The 19,157-nt window shown below is 34.9% G+C and overlaps 1 protein-coding gene across 8 annotated transcripts in view; it reads left to right on the top strand.

Moving 5' to 3' along the window:
- The window catches only part of LOC149795144 (C-terminal-binding protein-like), a 100,390-nt gene that overhangs the window by 69,864 nt on the left and 11,369 nt on the right, over positions 1-19,157 (top strand). For all 8 annotated transcript variants that reach the window (XM_089964855.1, XM_089964856.1, XM_089964858.1 and 5 more), the window contains 3 exons: positions 12,993-13,150; positions 14,922-15,066; positions 16,037-16,243. In XM_089964855.1, coding sequence (XP_089820981.1) covers positions 12,993-13,150; positions 14,922-15,066; positions 16,037-16,243 — 510 coding nt within the window. The remainder of the gene's footprint in view (positions 1-12,992; positions 13,151-14,921; positions 15,067-16,036; positions 16,244-19,157) is intronic.

A 19,157-nucleotide genomic window follows, 5' to 3' on the forward strand; every position in this document is an offset into this window, starting at 1 on the left:
AATTGTTTTTCTCCAAAAAGTAGATGTTTGTTTAGAGAAACAGTGATGTCAAACTCAATTTTTTTTGTTCTGTCAGTAAAATATTAATGCTATTATACTGCACAGAATTTTCTTGAGCAAACCTCTGTGTGCCAAAAGTTCACTATTGAATATTTCTTCAGAATGAACTCTATTCATGAAATGGTTTTTTGTGCACATTGTGCCTTTTGTTTGGTTTCCTGGCTGTCCTTGATCACATCTGCAAATAATTGGGATAAGTCTCTGTAAAATGTTAGATAATTTAGTGATGTTACTTGCACAATAATGTTTAAAACTGTTCAACTGGTCAGTTGAAACAAGTTGACTTGAGACACAACTGTGACCACTAGCTCTTACACAGGTAGGATTTGTATGCCTTTTAGCTGTATTCTGACATCTTTACTGGATTTGACTAAATAGTACTTAACACAGTAATACTAAACTTTTAATTGTAACAATTCAACAAAACATTTGTGCAAGTCATAATCAGAAGTCAGCACTTAATTAAGTTCTCACAGAAATGCTTATAGGTATCACTCTTACAGTCGGTTCATAATGTGTGTACTCTCTTATAAGAAGAGTCCAACTGCAGACTGCACAGACCCACATCTGCTGCTGCATAAAGAGCTGTCAGATCTGGGTCTGCAGGCATATTATGATGCAGCAGGTCAGGTTCTTTGTTTGCAGTTTTGCTTTTGTCTTCTAAATGAGTATATACTGTACTTTTCAGATTTAAATACTTCATTGTATATCACTTTTAAGATGATTAAACTGAAACCAAATTAAATTATAAAACTGAAACATGAATTTCACTTACATACTTGTTTAATTGGTATTTATTTTTTTAAGTCTTGCCACAAGTAGATATTAACACCATTTTTGTGAATCTGTATTGCATCTTGTATTGTTATTTACAGTGTATTGAGCATTTTTTTTAGTTAAATATATGACATTTTATTGAAAGTGGAGAATCTCCTGATGTTGATAACAAATATCTGGGCATTAACCAATGTTTTCAGTGATAAAATAACCAATATATCAAGGTTTCATTTAACAATTTGGATTCTTGTTTAGCAGATAGGGAACCTATTTTGGGGGTTTCTTGTATTAGATAAAAACTGGAACCCTCACATGTCCCTATATTATTAGTGGGTTTGCTAGTTACACAGACATTAGACGTAGGGAGCAATGTATGCTGTGATTTTTACATTTTTCTGACCTAATATTAAATATGTCAACATTGTACATTTTTCTCCACTAGAAAAAGTTGTAAAATTTATTATTTCATACACATTTTATACACTTCCCATAAGGCAGAGCATATTATGTAATGCTGCTGTCCATCTGTTGAAACTTTGGTTACACACAGTACCTCAAGGACATGGTACTAATGGTATGGAAAAATGTGAACCAGTCTGGAAATGGGTGAAGATGAAATAGAGTATATATGGGTTTGGCCGGCCAGGATTGATTTATAAGATGGATTTTAGTAAAAAGAATCTTTTGAGAGCTTATCCTAGTTGTAACTGAAAAAAATAGAGACATTCTTTTATTGATGGAATTTCGGTCCTTTAGCAGTCACGAGCTTTGAATACTCATTACTGAAATTAACACCTGACTCTTTGGTACAGAATTGAAATCACGTTTCAGACACATGTAGATCCAGAAAATGTCACAGCTCATATCCTTTTCTGTACACAGAAGCTGTCATCCAGAATGCATCTATTATAAATATAGGTTTGATCATGAGCACTCAGAAATTTCAAGTTATTGAATTCTTAATATCATGGTGTTTGCATAGGTTTACTATTGGAACTGAATTAGTGCCACAATTCTCAAGTTCTCCACCATCTACAGCTATCAGACTTTGTGGATGGCTTGCACTTGGGTTAAGGAAGAAGTCCATCAATTAATGGGTCAAAGGTCTGAGTCACTGTGGCTAAAGAAGAAAAATGGTTTCCACATAATAACCTGAGTACCTTCACTAAAGTTTTTAATTGAATTAACTATTGGGTAAGAAAGAGGTCAAGATCACTGTGACTGAAAGAAGAAAACATTTTGCATTAGTTCAGGACTATGTGCCTTGATCAGAGATTGTGGAGGGCTTGAATTATCCTTGATCATAGTGAAAAAAACAATGTCTCTAGAATCCGGGCACAAACATGATGTTACTGCAACTGTCAGCCAATTCTCTTTTCCCACTTATTGTAGTAGAATGTATATCAACAATGTTTTCTTTATTTATTCTCAGTATTTACAAAGAAAGTGAGCTTATCATGTGATCTTTTGGTTTCGTTTTTTTCTTCTGTCTGGTATCCTTGCAGGGACATTTTATAATCTGTCAGAGGGAAAAGCCTCAGTGGCTAATATACTATTTTACTGTCTGGCAACCAGATATCACACTGTGAGCTGAACAGTACTGTTCTTCTCAGTGGTTAGCTTTTGTCATTTCGATAATTATTGGTGGTCATTGGTGATTAGGATTTTTAATGTTGCTTTAAAGATATTAGTCATATCGCTACGACGTACCACCCAGTCACATTACCCTGACATATGGCTGACCAGTCCTAACACTAACCTCTTAAAGCTGAGCGCCAAGCGAGGCAGCTGATAGTACCATTTTTTTTATAAGTCTTTGGTATGACTCAGCTGTGGTTCGAACCTGCATCCCCCTGCATCTGAGGCAGATGATCAAATCACTTAGGCCACCGTAGTACCAAATTATTGTGTACATCATGAGATAGCAGTTATTAATTCTCTACAGGTTTGAAAGTATTTTCAAACAATCATTTTAGTGTGCCTGAACATATTTTTTTTCAAAATGGAAAGAAAGATATGTTGGGCATCTTGTAAATTTTGTTGGTTCTGTTTCTCTTTGATGGCTGGTCTTATTGGCATGAAGCTTTCACCAAAAGTCTTGTTATGATGTTTAGTTGGTTCTAAATAAAAATGGTGCTGAACTGACATACAGTTTGGCCACCATCCTGAAAGTCTTATTACGTTTAGTTGGTTCTAAATAAAAATGATGCTGATCTGACATCCAGTTGGCCACCATGGCAACCATCCTGAAAATCTTGTTATTGGTACTCTTGAATGGATTGTCATATTCACAGGAGGTTTCAGAAGACTTCAAATGATATGTACTGGATCCAAAATGAAAATGGTGCCAATCTTAATGCCAATCAGTATAACTGCCACAGCAGCTAATTTGAAATTATTGTTGTTCTTAGAAATATCAGACTTGGTTTCAATACTCAGCAGTTTAAAAGAAGAAATAGTCTGTTCTTGAATTTCCTGAATATATTTTTGGCTGGTAGTGTCAGTACCTTTGAGGGACTCGTTTATATATGTGATACTGTTTGGATACATACTGTATGAAAGACAAGTTATCATAATGTGTATCGTGACTGGCAATACCTAACTCTGAATTACACTGTGACAACATATCAGACATTGTGTATTAGATTGTTATAACATACTTGATGTGGTGTGCAGTTCTGAACCTGGCAAATCCGTACATTTAAATTTTTAAAAAGAGCATGTTTGTTAAGCAATCATTAGGAGATTGCATATAAAATAGTTGCACCTGTTTGGCTTTGAATGAATGTGGACACATACAGTATTTGATTTGCACAAGAAAGTGAGAGGGATTAGAAAGTAAAAATGAAAAAACATTAATTTGCCAAGAATATTTTGACACCACCAAAGAATAAATTATTTAATGCTGCAATAATTAGCTGCACTTGTTAGTTGAATGTTCTTTTAACAGTTAGATTGGCATCATACATGCCATAATTAGAAATTGACTGCACAAATGACTGGTTTTAATTGGTCACATAAATTATTGTATGCATCTCTGCTGTTACCATAAGAGTATAAAAATTAAGTCACTAACCTGCATTTCACATTTTACTAGTTTAGGCTAAATTTGTGCAATTTATTGTGTACCATGTATCAAAAAAGTTGAAAATATAAGATTATTTATAATTTTTAAGTTTTATATCCATAATATTTAATAAATTAAACATATTTAAAGTGAAATAAATCTCTTTAGTTATTCATACATATTTTACTGTTATGGTTTTCGGTAGAGATACATGTATCTTAATGATCTAGTTTTATGCAAGTTATTTTTCCATGCAAATTTTGCATTTAAGAATGTAGCTAGAATGTCTCAAAATGATTAAAGCTGAGATGTCAGTTTGTCATTTATCATCACATGCATGGATTTCATTGAAATGTGAGGTAGCAATGCATTGATTCAAGCCATGATTTTTAAGAACATCACAATGAATCGAAATCTGACCATATAATACTCTTTAAATACTTTATTTAATGTTTGAAAGAGTAAGCAATGAAATTTACCAAAAACTTACCATCTGCTTTTTCTGTATAATGACCTGTGTGAGACTAAACGTATTTATGAGCAAATTTTCTGAGAAGCAAACTTTTCTTTTTTGCAGTAGTACTTGCAAGTAACCAAAAATGTGTTGCCTACATTTATTAACCATCTTGAAACTCACTAGAATGGTAGTCTTTCCCTTGAAATTACTATATTTTAAAAGAGTTAATGACTTGAAGAATAAAATGTTTTTTCAGTCTGTTGAAGCAGTAAAGAGAAACTGGTCAGATTTTATATACTGATGTTGTTTTTTATAATTAAACTTCACGATGAAATCCATCTTTATGAGTACTAAAACCTCATTTAAAAATGGGTCACTATAACCCAGATTTCATTCATTACTGGCTTGAGTTAAGTTCTATTTTAATTGTTCATATTAAAATCTTTAAATCAGATTATTGGATACATCTCTATTATTACCACAACCTTATGAAAAAATATGTTACTGACCTGCATTTCACATTGTACTATTTTAGGTTAAATTTCTGCATTTTGTTGGTATTTTATATTTAGGGTCACAGTAAGGGATAAGGAAAGCCAGTGACCTGTTTCCTTATCAAGGCTTGTCACTTTTTAACCCCTTCAGACATTTTGATGAAGCATTACACAGAGGTGCACATCTTATGATACAGTGGCCAAGTCCTTGCTCCAAGGTCACAAGATGGGACGTATAATGCAGTTTGCAATACTGTATGTACTTACCTATAAAACAAGTCTAGCTGTAAACTGCACAGGCCCAGATCTACCATCACATAATGCATAAGCAGATCTGAGTCTGTGTAGTCTTTTAGGAGTTATCAGTAGAACAAACAAGATTGACCCTGATCATAAGGTGCATTGTGCTAAGGTAGATCAGGATTTCTGTTGTTTGCAGTTTGACTTGACTTGTAAGTGACTATAATTTTTAATAAAATTAATCTGTATTCTTGTTGGGCTCCTCTCTTGGAGTCCCTGTTTTAATATGTATCTTGGTCAGCATCTACAGAAACAATACCGTCTGTACTCGTTTATAAGTGTAGTCAAACTGCAAACAACTGAGATCCAGGTCTCCATTAGTGTAATGTGCCTGTAGATCAGTGCCTATGATGTTCTACATAACACTCACCACCAACAGACTCCTTCGTCGCTGGTTCGTCATGTGATGGTCAGTGTAATGATGAAACAGGCAGCAAAGGTTGCACATAAGCAGGCAGGCAATCCAGATACAAAAAATTAAAGGCTAAGTGGTGGGTAATTATCCTTGACTGTCTTAATTAACTACCCAACATGAGGCAAGAACAGGTGTCATTTGAGTGTTAGGGCTTTTAATTAGTGGCAAGATGTTTATTTGACAGATTAAATTTATACACATAGCAGATAACATAAAATTGTAGTGGTACAAACACATAGTGTAGTGGGGTGTTCTAAACCATTGCATCTGAAATAATAATAGTCCAGCTGGAATTCTAATAGTCAAATGTCCTGGGAGATCACTATTCACTACTAATCTTTACATGTACATGTATCCTGTATGTACTTGTATGTAATGCCCTGTGTGACTGTATTTTATAGTAGTACATCAGCTATATTGTTTTGGGGGTTTTTTTTAAACCTTGTCCAGAAGACAGCACAGTTTGTAAAAATTGTATATATGAATGTAATTGTAGAAGGCCTTATGGGAAGATCAGTGTGTTGGCCAATTGAGTTTAACATTATTATTATTACACTGGTCAACAGTGAAATCATTACTGACTTGAAAAGGCCCTAATCTGTAGTATTTTGGTGTGCCGAACACGAATATAACCGTGAAAAATTTGTATTGGCTCTCGTTTTGAAGATATTCATATACCTCATTTTCTATGTTTCACTGTGTAAATTTCTCCAGTAGGACTGCAGCAACATCCGGAATAATGATGTAACATTGCATAATACCATCATGCTCACATCATCCACAGTTGATTGCATCATTTTCTGATGCAATGCAATACTAATGCCATGCGGCTGCTGAAGTAAGTTGACGTCAGCAGTGTACTATACATGTGTAGGCCTATTATACTAATGCCAGGCGGCTGCTGAAGCTGACGTAAGCAGTGTACTATATAAAGCCCAATCAGATAGGTTCAGCATTTAAAATATTTTAGACGTTGTGCGAGACAGTTCAAGCTACTGTTACATAAAACTTATTATTTTAACCATTTACGTAAAATAAAGAACAGTAATGCCTCGAAAGTGTGTTAATACCGCGGACAATTTTTGCTATATTTGTGGGGAAGTGACATTTGCCAACCAGAAGAAAAGTATCAATTCTCAAGTGAAGAAGGCATATCATCTTTACTTCGGATGCAAGGTTGGTGACCAAGACAAGCCTTGGGCTCCGCATATATGCTGTGCTACATGTACAACACAGCTTTCACAGTGGTTGAATTGCAAAAGGTCATCAATGCCGTTTGCAGTCCCAATGGTGTGGAGAGAGCCAAGCAACCACCTAAATGACTGTTACTTCTGCTTGGTTCCTCCTCTTTCCGGCGGAATAACGAAGCGAAAGAAGTCGAGAATAGTCTACCCAAACATTCCGTCTGCATTGAGACCAGTTCCACATGGTGAGGGACTTCCTATTCCAGAACCTCCAGCAGAATATTCTCTTGATTCATCTGACGAAGACAAAGGTGAGTCGACCTGTTCTTCTCCTGGTCCATCAGCATGCAGTGATCCAGATTTTCACTGTGGTGCATCATCAACCCCACACAGAATAACACAGGAAGAACTAAATGACCTGATTCGTGATTTGGACTTATCAAAGAACAAGGCAGAATTGCTAGGATCAAGACTCCAACAATGGAATCTTCTAGAAGAAGATGTCACAATTACTGCATATCGAAAGCGCCACCAGCAATTGGAGCCTTTCTTCAGAAAGGAAAGTAATCTGATATTCTGTTCCGATATTGAGGGCCTCATGAATGCTTTAAAAATCACTCATGACCCACAAGAATGGAGACTATTTGTGGACTCTTCGAAACTGAGTCTCAAGGCTGTGCTTTTGCACAATGGAAACATTCTTCCATCTATTCCAGTAGCGTATGCTGTCCACATGAAAGAGACATACGATAACTTAAGGCAGCTACTGAATTCCATTGAGTATAACAAGTACAGCTGGCACCTCTGTGGTGATTTGAAGGTAGTTGCCCTTTTAATGGGACTGCAGCAAGGATATACAAAATACATGTGTTTCTTATGCGAGTGGGATAGCCGAGCAAGGGAAATGCACTACATGAGGAAGGAATGGACTCACAGGCAGAATGTAGCCATTGGAGAGAAGAATATCCAACACCCAGCTCTGGTTGAGGCTCAGAAAATCTTGCTACCACCCCTTCACATCAAACTAGGTTTGATGAAGAACTTCGTGAAAGCCATTGACCGGACTTTGCCAGCATTCCGATACCTGCATGAAAAATTCCCTCGACTCAGCGAAGCAAAGATTAAAGAGGGAGTTTTTGTAGGTCCTCAGATTCGAGAGCTTTTCAAAGATGACCGGTTCAACAACTTGCTGGAAGGTGACGCGAAACAAGCATGGAATGCTTTTCGCCTAGTTTCTACAAACTTCCTCGGAAATGTTAGGGCAGAAAACTATAAGGAACTAGTAGAAGACATGTTGATGAAGTATAAGAAACTTGGCTGCAATATGTCTCTAAAGATTCACTTCCTTCATTCCCATTTGGATTTCTTTCCTAGCAACTGTGGTATTGTTAGTGATGAACACGACGAACGTTTTCATCAAGATATCGCAACAATGGAACAAAGATACCAGGGAAAATGGTCCACTACAATGCTGGCTGACTACTGCTGGACACTCCTCAGAGATGCTCCCGAACAGCTGTACAAGAGACAGGCGAAGAAATCTAAGATGTAGTCAATGACTTGATTTTTTATAGGTAGGCTATTACAGTTGACCTTTTACTATTGGAATGCATTTCGTTATGTAAACATTAATTTCTTGCAGATTACAAAAAAACTAGAGCCAATTTTGCAATTTGACTGTCATATTCGTGTTCAGCACATAAAAATTGATAAGAATTGACTAATTTTATTTCAGTAACATGACTTTTGTAAAAATTTGTTGTCCAGTGTTATTGATGGTCAGAGATAACTAATGTTGTTCCATTACTGATTATAATCGATCATCAGTTAGTTGAGTGAACCAATAAGATAATCGATCATGTGTAAAGGGAAACTACTTCTTTTTAATTGCATGCAAAACACAAAGGTTAGTAAAACTCTAAATGGTAAGCTAAATAACGCTTCCAATCCATTAAAGTTGATCAGAATTATTTTTTTTCCCTTCACAGCTTACAGATTTTAAAACCATACCATATTCCATAGGTGCAAACTTTAATAATTAAGAACATATAGTCATAATTGCATGATTAAGCTGTAAAATTGTTGAGTTAATAGTTTTTATTTTAAAAAAATTGAGTTGTTTCAGTTTAAATGTAAAATTGTTGGGTTAACAATTATAATAAAAAAATTGATGAGTTGTTTCAGTTTAAATGTAAACAAATCATTTGTAGTATTTGTAAATAATGACAAAGAAGAAAACCAATGTCCTTCTATGCTTGACTATAGACACATCACATATGAATGAAAGGATTTTGAGGGATTGCAACATTATTTCAGTTACATAAGGCTATTAGCCATAAAATGTTGCTTTCATTTAACAGAGTTGTAGAACAGAATAACACAGTTGAAATGTAATATTTTTATCAGGTTAAAGTATACATGTCATTGAAAGATGTTACTCTTGTACGTTTATAAACTGTTGAACTCTTGTGCAATGATATAACTGTATAACAAACAAAAATTAAATATGCTCTTTGTAACTGATTATAATCAGTTATTAGCTATTTAAGTGGAACCAATAATCGATTATGAAAATCTGACCAATTACCATATCTAGAGGTAAACAAAAATTTACACAAGTGATTAAACTTTATACATGTAGTCACTGCAGGATGTTGTATATACATGTCAGATTTTCAGTCTCCAGCTAGAGAGTAGGGTAGTGGCCTTTGTCAAGAATGTGCCATTGATGTAGATAAAGTTCTCATCACCTGATAGCAGTTTCAACAGGTTGTGATGACATTGCAGAAACGTAGATTCAAATAATTTCTCATGGTGTGGCTAATAGATTCATTTAAAACCAGTAATGATGAATGTTATTCCCTGCCGTATTGTATTACCCATGTCCAGCCATTTAATTAAAGTTTATGTTGCACCAGAACATGTTCCATAAAAATGTTTCTAGTTTGGTGGTAATGGGCAGATTTTGTTGTTTTTTTTAAATGAGAAGTGAAATTTCTCAAGATTCATATACTGTAAGCATACTGATTTCTCCAACCTTCAGGAGCACCTGCAGTATTAGTCATTTTATGAAGATATGTTTGGAACATTTATGCTTTCATGCAGGTCTTAAAATGAATACACTTAAATTTTTCTTGAGCAGTCATCTCTGGAATTCAAGAAAATGTCCTAAGACAGGTAGTTGCTAACCAGGTGTTTATTCTTCCATAATTGATTTACGGGACTATTTTAGAAAAAACATATAGCTAACCTTTAAAACAGCTTTCACTCTTAATATTTCACTTGTAATTAGCACATAAAAAATCAGTGATAAAAATTATCCAGTAATTATCCTTGTCATTGTAAGAAATGGTTTGCACATTAGTCTGCGCAACAATGACCAGTAAATCTCTTTATTCTTTTACTGGTTACTATTAGAAAGCTTTCTGAAAGAGGTTTATGTACATGTATGTCAGAGCAAAGGAACTGTCTTACAAAAGGAGCATTCAGTGGTTCTTGACACATGTATATAGGACAACATGATCTTCCCACAGGTATAAACAGTTTGCCAGTTATTGTCTTGTAGAATTTAATCAAGGTCATTGTGTGGTGAATCTTAATTTGAATATATGCACTTAATAATGAGCAAGCTTTTGTACATTGCTCCTTTAATAGATAAACAAGTTGTTGCCTGGGAAGTATACATGTAGCTTCCTTTTAATACTTGACAAAATGCAGATAAAGTAAAACATGTATAATGAGGCCACCACTTCAGACAAACAGAATTAGCATCCCTCATAACAGGTCTGTACAGGCAGACCACTTTATCAAGTTCAAAATTCAACTGGGTTTTAAATTTACTGTACAGATAGTTCATTATTCATAGTTGTTAAAATGTTGTTAATTGATGTTAATCTTTTTCTGTATTCCAATAAAAATGTCATAAACATGCTTTTTTCCATTTAAGTTCACATGCTGTATGTTAGCATATAAATTACAACTCTAACTGATAATGGTAACATTTATTCTGTCCATTGACTGTGATGTTTTTATGATGTCATTTGCTGTGTCAAATTTCTTTAGGGAAAAAATCCTGTATACAAGTCACATCTGACGAATACAATAGATGAGTAAATTCAGTAAATAAAAGGATGTAAATAAAACAAACTTAAAGACCTAATAATGTTTCCTACCTTAAATATTCTCAGCATGTTTTTTAATGTTTTTTTAATTTCATGGTGTTTGTTTTTGTAATCATATCATTATATATGTTTTTTATCTTATAGGTGTTGTCTAATGTTGTAAAGCGCTTAGAGCTTCTAAAGATTAGGCGCTATACAAAGTCCTCATTATTATTATTATTATTATTATTATGTAACAGACACTTGTGGTAAGCAGGTGGTGGGTATTATTCAGTCTGATTAATATCAGATCTCCACTGTCTTACATGAAGATCTGACAACAGCGACCTCTTAAGGGTCATGCTCTGATGACCTTCGAATTAGCCAATGGAAATGCAGGTTTCTTAAATTTGAAATTTAATAAAATCATTCGGCATACAAAGATTCTCTTAAGCCATACTGCTTAGTCTTCCAAAAATCAAGATGTAATACTCTGTCTGATTGGCTAATAAAATTAGCAGTTATGGTAACAACATAGGTCATCAGAACATAAACCCAAAGCAGTCACTGTCAGATCTTCACATAGGGCTGTGAGATCTGATTTTAATCAGAGAGGGTGTTGTCCTATCCACACTTGCAGATAAAAGAAATTATTAAATTTCTCTCAGAAGCAGGGAAATATAATAATTTATGTGTGGTTAGACCAATTTATTTGTGGTTAGACCAACTGGCCTTTATTCTAAAGGTTTTCAATTTGTGTCAAGGTATTTACATGAAACTCCATTATCTGTACTGTATTTTTTGTTTAGATAGTTTGCATTTATTATATACCTATCAATTTTGTACACAAGAATGAGTAAAAAAATCACTGGAAAACAATTTTTTTACTCGAACAAGGCTGGAACTACATTTTCCTTATGTTTCTTAACTAAACAAGCATGAATAGTTGTGTCATAGCCTCACTTGACATACAGATGGAAATGACTAGCATTCTCGTTGACGGATCTGGATCAAGTTTCAACAGTTTGTTCAATACCACTATAAATAATCCCATGCCAAGTCCCCATCTGAACCTCTCCTAATGTCCACCAGAACAGTTCAAATCCTATCAGCCAGGCCTCAAATATAAACTTTCTTATTATTGAGCTGGTAATATCTTCCATATTGCAAAATTTGACAACTGCAAAATAGCAGTAAATCACATATATGGGTCTGCTGCCACCATGCATCGAAGACTGCATGTTATTAACAGTGATAGTAGTGAAAATGTGTTATACTTGTTTCATTCATAAAACAAATAATCATGCACATATCAGCCATTTCAAAAAATGTAATTTGGCTCACAAGTTAATATGAAGATCATTTCAGAACAGTTAAAATCTCAAGCAAGTCAGTTATGTTTTGGGACTTTATTAATTTATCAGCAAATTGATTAATTTATAACCAAAGTATCATTATCGTAGCAGTTTGATCTTAATGCAGAAGATCTTGATCATGACTTGTCACTTCGCATTTCATAATGATCTAGTTTTGTTATGCTGTCAACTCCATGTGATCTAGCAAAAAGATTGCATTACATTGATATATATATATATATATATATATATATATATATATATATATATATATATATATATATATATATATAATGTCCACTTGGAACCTAAATGAATTTGATGCCTCGCAGACATTCAGTATAGCTGCCACAATAAACATTTTGTCATTGATTCGAATGAATGAGTTGATTTGTTGGCATGGGCTTTTCACCAAATCTTGTTCATGGTTTCTTCTTTGTCTTAAGTGAAAACAGTGCTGCTTTTAAGCCCATCATGCCTGTCACAGCATCAAATTTAACAATCCTATCGCTCAAAAATATCAGAGAGGTTTTCAACACTTAGCAGTTAAAAGGAAGAAATGGTATTCTCCCGAATTCCTGGAATTTCTTTTCAGCAAGCTGAAAACCAGTCCCCTCTTGTATAATGATTCTGCTTTTTGACCCAGGGGTCCACATTATCCATTTCTGGATGAAAACTACTTAGAAATATTTAGAGCTGACAAAAATTTAAGCAAGTCAAAAGTAAGAAAAGTTAGTCAAAAGAAGCCTGTTTTAATTTGAATAATAATTCTTTATCTTAAAGTGGCTATCCGAGGACCTATTCCAAATGGACCAATGCACCCACGCCCCCTCATTGCCCTTTTGGATGGGAGAGACTGTTCAGTGGAAATGCCAATCCTGAAAGATGTTGCCACCGTTGCTTTCTGCGATGCCCAGTCTACCACAGAGATCCATGAAAAGGTATGATGATTGTCAGTTTTGCATTTTGTGAATTAGATATTTAGAAAATTAATTTAATGTTATTAAATGAGAAATACATTATGACCAGATCCAACAGTAAAAGAAGTTAAACACACATTATAGAAATATATGACATCATGGAATGGTTTTTCATCTGTCTTTTATTGTCCATTAGCACAGTTTTGTTACCTCAATTTCTAAGCAACTTGGAGGATTGCCAAGAAACTTTACTCATACATTCAACCCATGGTTTTGTTGGTCGTGAATGAAAATAGTGCCTTTTGGACATCCAGTATGGTTGCCCCATTGCCATTTTGAAAATCTTATTGCTATTCCTCCTGAATGGATGGTCATATCAACATGGGGTTTTCACTGAAAGACTTCCTTATGAAGTCAGGTTGGTCCAAAATGAGAATGGTGGTGATCTGACATCCAATTTGGAGCCATTTTGAGAGAAAAAACTTGTTATTGCAACTCTCCTGAATGGAAAGTCACATTGACATAGGGTTTTCAACAGAATACTTTTTCTGATGTCTGGTTGCTCTTAATGAAATGTGTGCCACTCGCATGTCCAATATGGCTGCCATCCAGAGAATCTTGTTATGCTGAATGGATGGTCATGTTTAACATTGGGTTTTTGCAAAAAGACTTCTGTTTGATGTATAGTTGGTCCTGAATGAAAATGATGCAATTTAGCTTGAAAATATTACCTTTATTCTCCCCAATGAATGGTTACATCAGCATGGGATTTTTGCCAAGAGACTTGTTATGATACCTGGTTGGTCCTCTGTGAAAATGGTGCCATTCATACATCCAATATGACTGGGGCCCCGAGTGACCGAGTGGTCTAAAGCGCTCTCCATTACGGATCACTGCCATCTCAACTCTGTCTGCGGCGGTTCGAGTCTAGGATTCAGCCAATGTGGGTATGTGAGAAAGCTTGCCAGTAGCTTCTCGTGGGTCGGTGGTTCTTTCCGGGGTTTTCCCGGGTTCTTCCTCCACCATTAATACTGGCCGCCATGTATAGCCTATCGTGTGCTGAAAAATGGCGTTAAGCCCCAAAACAACAACAACAACAACAACCAATATGACTGCTGCAAATTTGAAGATTTTGCTATCACTATCATGGATCATCATATTGACATGAGGTTTTCACCTAAGGATTTCTAATGATATCTGCTTGGTCTTAAATGAAAATGGTGCCAATCTAAAGTCTAGTATGTCCACCACAGCAGTTCATTTGAAAGTCTTTTTATCGCAGAGGAAACTCAGAGCTGGTTTCAGCACTTGGTAGTTAAAGGAAGAAATGGTCTTGTCATGAATTCCTTTTGAGGGGTCCTTCTTGTTCAGTTGTTTTAATTTTCATACTTGCAGACATCTTTAGAAACAGGAAAAATAATTGCTGACATATTAAGAAACAAAAAATAAATACTGAATTTTGCCAGCTTGGAAATGTCATCACACTGTTATAGCATACTAGCTGTGTTCTGGACATGTGAAATTTTGCAAATCACATAGCTTGTTTTATTCTCTTGCTACTCATGTTTGAAGATTATAAGCAAAAACTTGTTTTCCTGTCACTTCTGAGTTTACTTTCTTGATAACACTGATTGTTCTTGCATATGAGTGATTATCATGAAAGGATAGTGGGTACTTATGACCAAGAGAACTACTGAGAACACTGCTGTTGCATGCATCTTCATTTTCACCTAGAGGTCTGTGTTATCTCAGCATAATAAAAAGTTTTTTAATGAAATGTGTATATTTACAGGTTTTAAATGAAGCAGTGGGAGCGCTGATGTGGCACACCATCACGCTGACCAAAGAGGATCTTGAAAAATTTAAGAATTTACGTGTAATAGTGCGGATAGGTAGTGGCTATGATAATGTGGATACAAAAGCAGCAGGGGAATTCGGTAAGTCATGATATGATGTAATGAATATAAAATGAATACGCTATATTGAGTACCTGTGGTGACATTGAATAAGAATCAGGCTCAGAAATTCATTTGCTCATATTTGCAAGTGAGGGTGAAGAAAGACAAGTGACATTTTCAAGTAGTTGGTCTGACCAGACAAGACAGTTCTTAGCCAGTTATTAACACTTGATAAATAGTATGCAGCAAAAGAGCATGAATTACATCATAATTTTAGAGCTAGTGCCAGATATCAGTTAGATTAAATAGAAACAAGTTAAATTTGATACTTTCATTCAAAGGATGCCATCGTTGTTTGGATGACCTACCCAGAGAAACCAGTTTTTAAACTTGTGTTTTTGTTTGAAAATGTCTTGATGACCATTTTTGTAATGAAATGTAATGGTTGGTTGAAGGTTATTACTTACTTGCATCACGCATACATGTGTATGTAAATGGCTTCAAATGTTAAGATACCATATATACTTGCTTGTAAGTTGAATCCAATTGCAAACGGCTTAGACTGAGATCTGCCAACAGTTAAAGTGCTGGTAGATCTGGTTATATGCAGTTTGATAGGACTAATCAGTCAAACAAACAGCATAGACTCTAATCTGCCAGCACATGATGTGATGGCAGATCTGTATCTATGTTTGAAGTTGGAGCCATCTTAAGTGAGTGTATACAGTACCACTTGTTTGGTTAAATCCAAGTCATGAAGCTTTGTGAGAAGATGTACATGAAAACATTCTGTTAGAGCGGTGTATACTTTGTTTCATATTGCAGGAGACTTTTATTAAGACATTGTGTTAAATGAATTTAAGCATGACTTAGATGCGTTGCTTTTATCACATAATTCTGTAATGATATGGATATTTTGTTGCATTGCATCTTTCAAGCCAGAGCATTAATCAGATTCAAACAAAGTTCACTCATTCATGGTCTGAGTGATAGTTAATTTTTGATGCAGGTATAGCAGTGTGTAATGTGCCCGGATATGGGGTAGAGGAAGTAGCAGATACTACAGTCTGTCTAATACTAAACCTGTACCGACGAACATACTGGCTTGCTAACATGGTGCGGGAAGGCAAGAAGATCAATGGTCCAGAACAGTTACGTGATGCTGCGCAAGGTTCTGCTAGAATCCGTGGTGATACACTTGGAATCGTGGGTTTGGGTATGTTTCCTACCCTGTAAAATGATTAATATACTACCTTGTTTTGACTTTGATTAACTTATAGCATGATAGATGTTGCTAGATATCATTCAGCCTTTTTAGTATTGATAAATTGTCATTACTGTTTTACTGACTATGACCAATACAAGGGGCAAGGGCCCATTGCTTACATAATATGTGAGCATGTTAAAAGTATACGAGTCGAGATGACAGTTCATATACAGTAAAGTTTGTTTATTTAACAGCAAATTCAGCACTTATGCATCATTGTTGTGTACATTTTAGGTACATCATACTTTAGGAATATTTTTGTAAGTGAACTGTTCTGTGTCATCATTATGTTAATTACCTCATTATTGATAGGGAAATAAGTGTGTATGATTTGGATTTTTAATGTAGCTTTTAACAATTTTTCAGTCATATCGCTACGATGTCTGCAGTGTGATAGTTTGTAGTGATGTTTAGCACTGGGGCATCATGCCACAGACATGTGGCACGATGTCCCACCCAGTCACTTTATCCTGACACCAGGCTGACCAGTCCTAACACTAACCTCTTAATGCTGAGCAACAAGCGAGGCAGCTGTTAGTACCATTTCTGTAAGTCTTTGGTATGACTCGGCCCGGGATCAAACCCACGGCCTACCATTTCTGAGGCAGACACTTTAACGACTAGGCCACCAGAGCAGTCCTGATAGTGAATAATTACAGATATATTAGAGATTTCTTGTTGAATCACTTTTTTTCTTCTCAATATGACTGCATTTTCCAAATACAGATGATGAAAACTAAATTTCTTGTGTTGAATTGGCAGCTAGAAACAGTAGGTATTAAGGTCTCTGTAATATGAATGTATACTCTTTTAATGTGGTCAAAATGATTTGACTTATTGTTTTGTATTTTTATATCATTTAACAACCGATTGAAAAGTTACAGCACGATGATCTCCAGTTTTCAAATCATGACATAGGGGCTAAGTCTCATTGCTCAAAATTATATATATATATATATATATATATATATATATATATATATATATATATACACACACACACACACACACACACACACATATAAAGGATAGGAAAATGCCCCAGGCAATGACAGTTAAACATGTAAATTCATATTTTTATGCACAGTAACCATGTATTATATATTTATTGGTTGTGGAATTTAAAGGTTTGCATATTTTCATCCAGGGTTTATGTCCCTGAAGTAGGGAAAATATCCTGTGAGTTTATGTTGGCTTCATGTTTGTTTTGGGGTAAAAATTTATGTGTGTTTTTATTTAATATTCAAAAAAAAAAACGATTGTGGGGTGTAACTCAGGGGATATTAGTGGTACTTGACTTATTGAGTTACATCTATAAATGATGACTTTATTATTTCTGTTATCATTATTATAATTATTATTATTAATTATTACACAAAGGCTAACTAAGAAACTATGCAATAGATGTACCCCACCAGTGACATTAAATCTCTTTACGTGGTTATTATGTTTTTCCTTTGTGGCAAGCCTGAGAAGCTTTGGAGGGCTCAAGATACCTCTCAAACTCCGACCAAATATTTTACCAACTGGACAGGTATCTTCTCTTTATATGACACAATTTGAACATTGAAAATATAAGAAACTTTAAAGAGGTGTGATAGATATGATAATAGAGTAAAGAGCTTGATAGTTTTAAAGATAATATTGGAATCACTCATTTGCAACTGCACCCCTATGGGTGAAATCAAAATTATAGAATTGTCCCCAGTTTATGTACCACATAAAAATATCACCTCAAGTCTTTCTCAAAACATGTGATAAAGAAGTTGTACTTGTTTATGTTCTGTATTATAATTGCTCCTTCTCCTGAATGGATAGTCATATTGCCAGTAGGTTTCACTGAAAAATATTTTGATGTTGGTCCTTATCGAAAATTATGCCAATCCAACATCTAACATGACTACCATGGCAGCCATCTTGAAACTCTTATTACTACTTCTCTAGAATTAATGGTTTTATTGACTTGGAGTGGTTACTTAAAGATTTCTTGTAATATGTACTTGTTCTTTAACGAAACTTGTGCTGACCACACCACCCAGAAATGTGAAAAATCTCATTGCAACTTCTCTTGAATAGATATCAGAAGAACTTAAAAAGGTTCTTTTCAAGCATTTGAAATGAGCTCCTTAACAGCCATGCTGCAAATCTTTTTTTGTCTAAACAGTTGGTCATATTGATGTAAGGTTTTTGCTTGAACAATATAGCACTATATAGTTGACTTGGAATGAAAATGGTGTTAATCTTATCTACAATGCGACCATACAAAATTATAATCATCATTACTCCTCTTGCACGTATTAATGGTAATGACATGGGGTTTTCACGAAAGTCCTTGCAATATACAATTGGTTCTGGATGAAACAGAATAGATCTGACCACAAACATATATTTGCACTTTTATGATTGAGCTTGAAAGCCAGATCTAATTGTCTTTTGGGTCAAGACAAAGGTTATTGCTTGCAGGTTTTTGTACTATTATTGAGCTGCTGAGCAATGGTTTGTTCATATTTATTTTTTGACCAGAGTGGATGTTGATTTTAAGGCCAAAGGCATTGATGTTTTTATTTCTTCACTGTCCTAGCTTGTGAGAATACGTTCAATAATGCTGCTTTTGTAACTCCATCACATTGACCAAAGAAGCTCTGCAGACTCGTGAATCCAGCATTCACTGAACTAATACATATAGACGAAGGGAGCAACTCTTCCAAATCCTTTAAATTACTTCCCCTTACATATAGTTGATTACTTACATTTTAGCATTTGCTCAGTACAATATACAATGTATCTCATCCCTGATCTGACATCTGGTATAGCCAGTTATTGTTCTTCCTGAAAGGAAGGTCATAGCTTGAAAATAAATATT

This window comes from Sinohyriopsis cumingii, chromosome 7 (assembly GCF_028554795.1).
Source record: "Sinohyriopsis cumingii isolate HCF-2022 chromosome 7, ASM2855479v2, whole genome shotgun sequence".
Lineage (NCBI taxonomy): Eukaryota > Metazoa > Mollusca > Bivalvia > Unionida > Unionidae > Sinohyriopsis > Sinohyriopsis cumingii.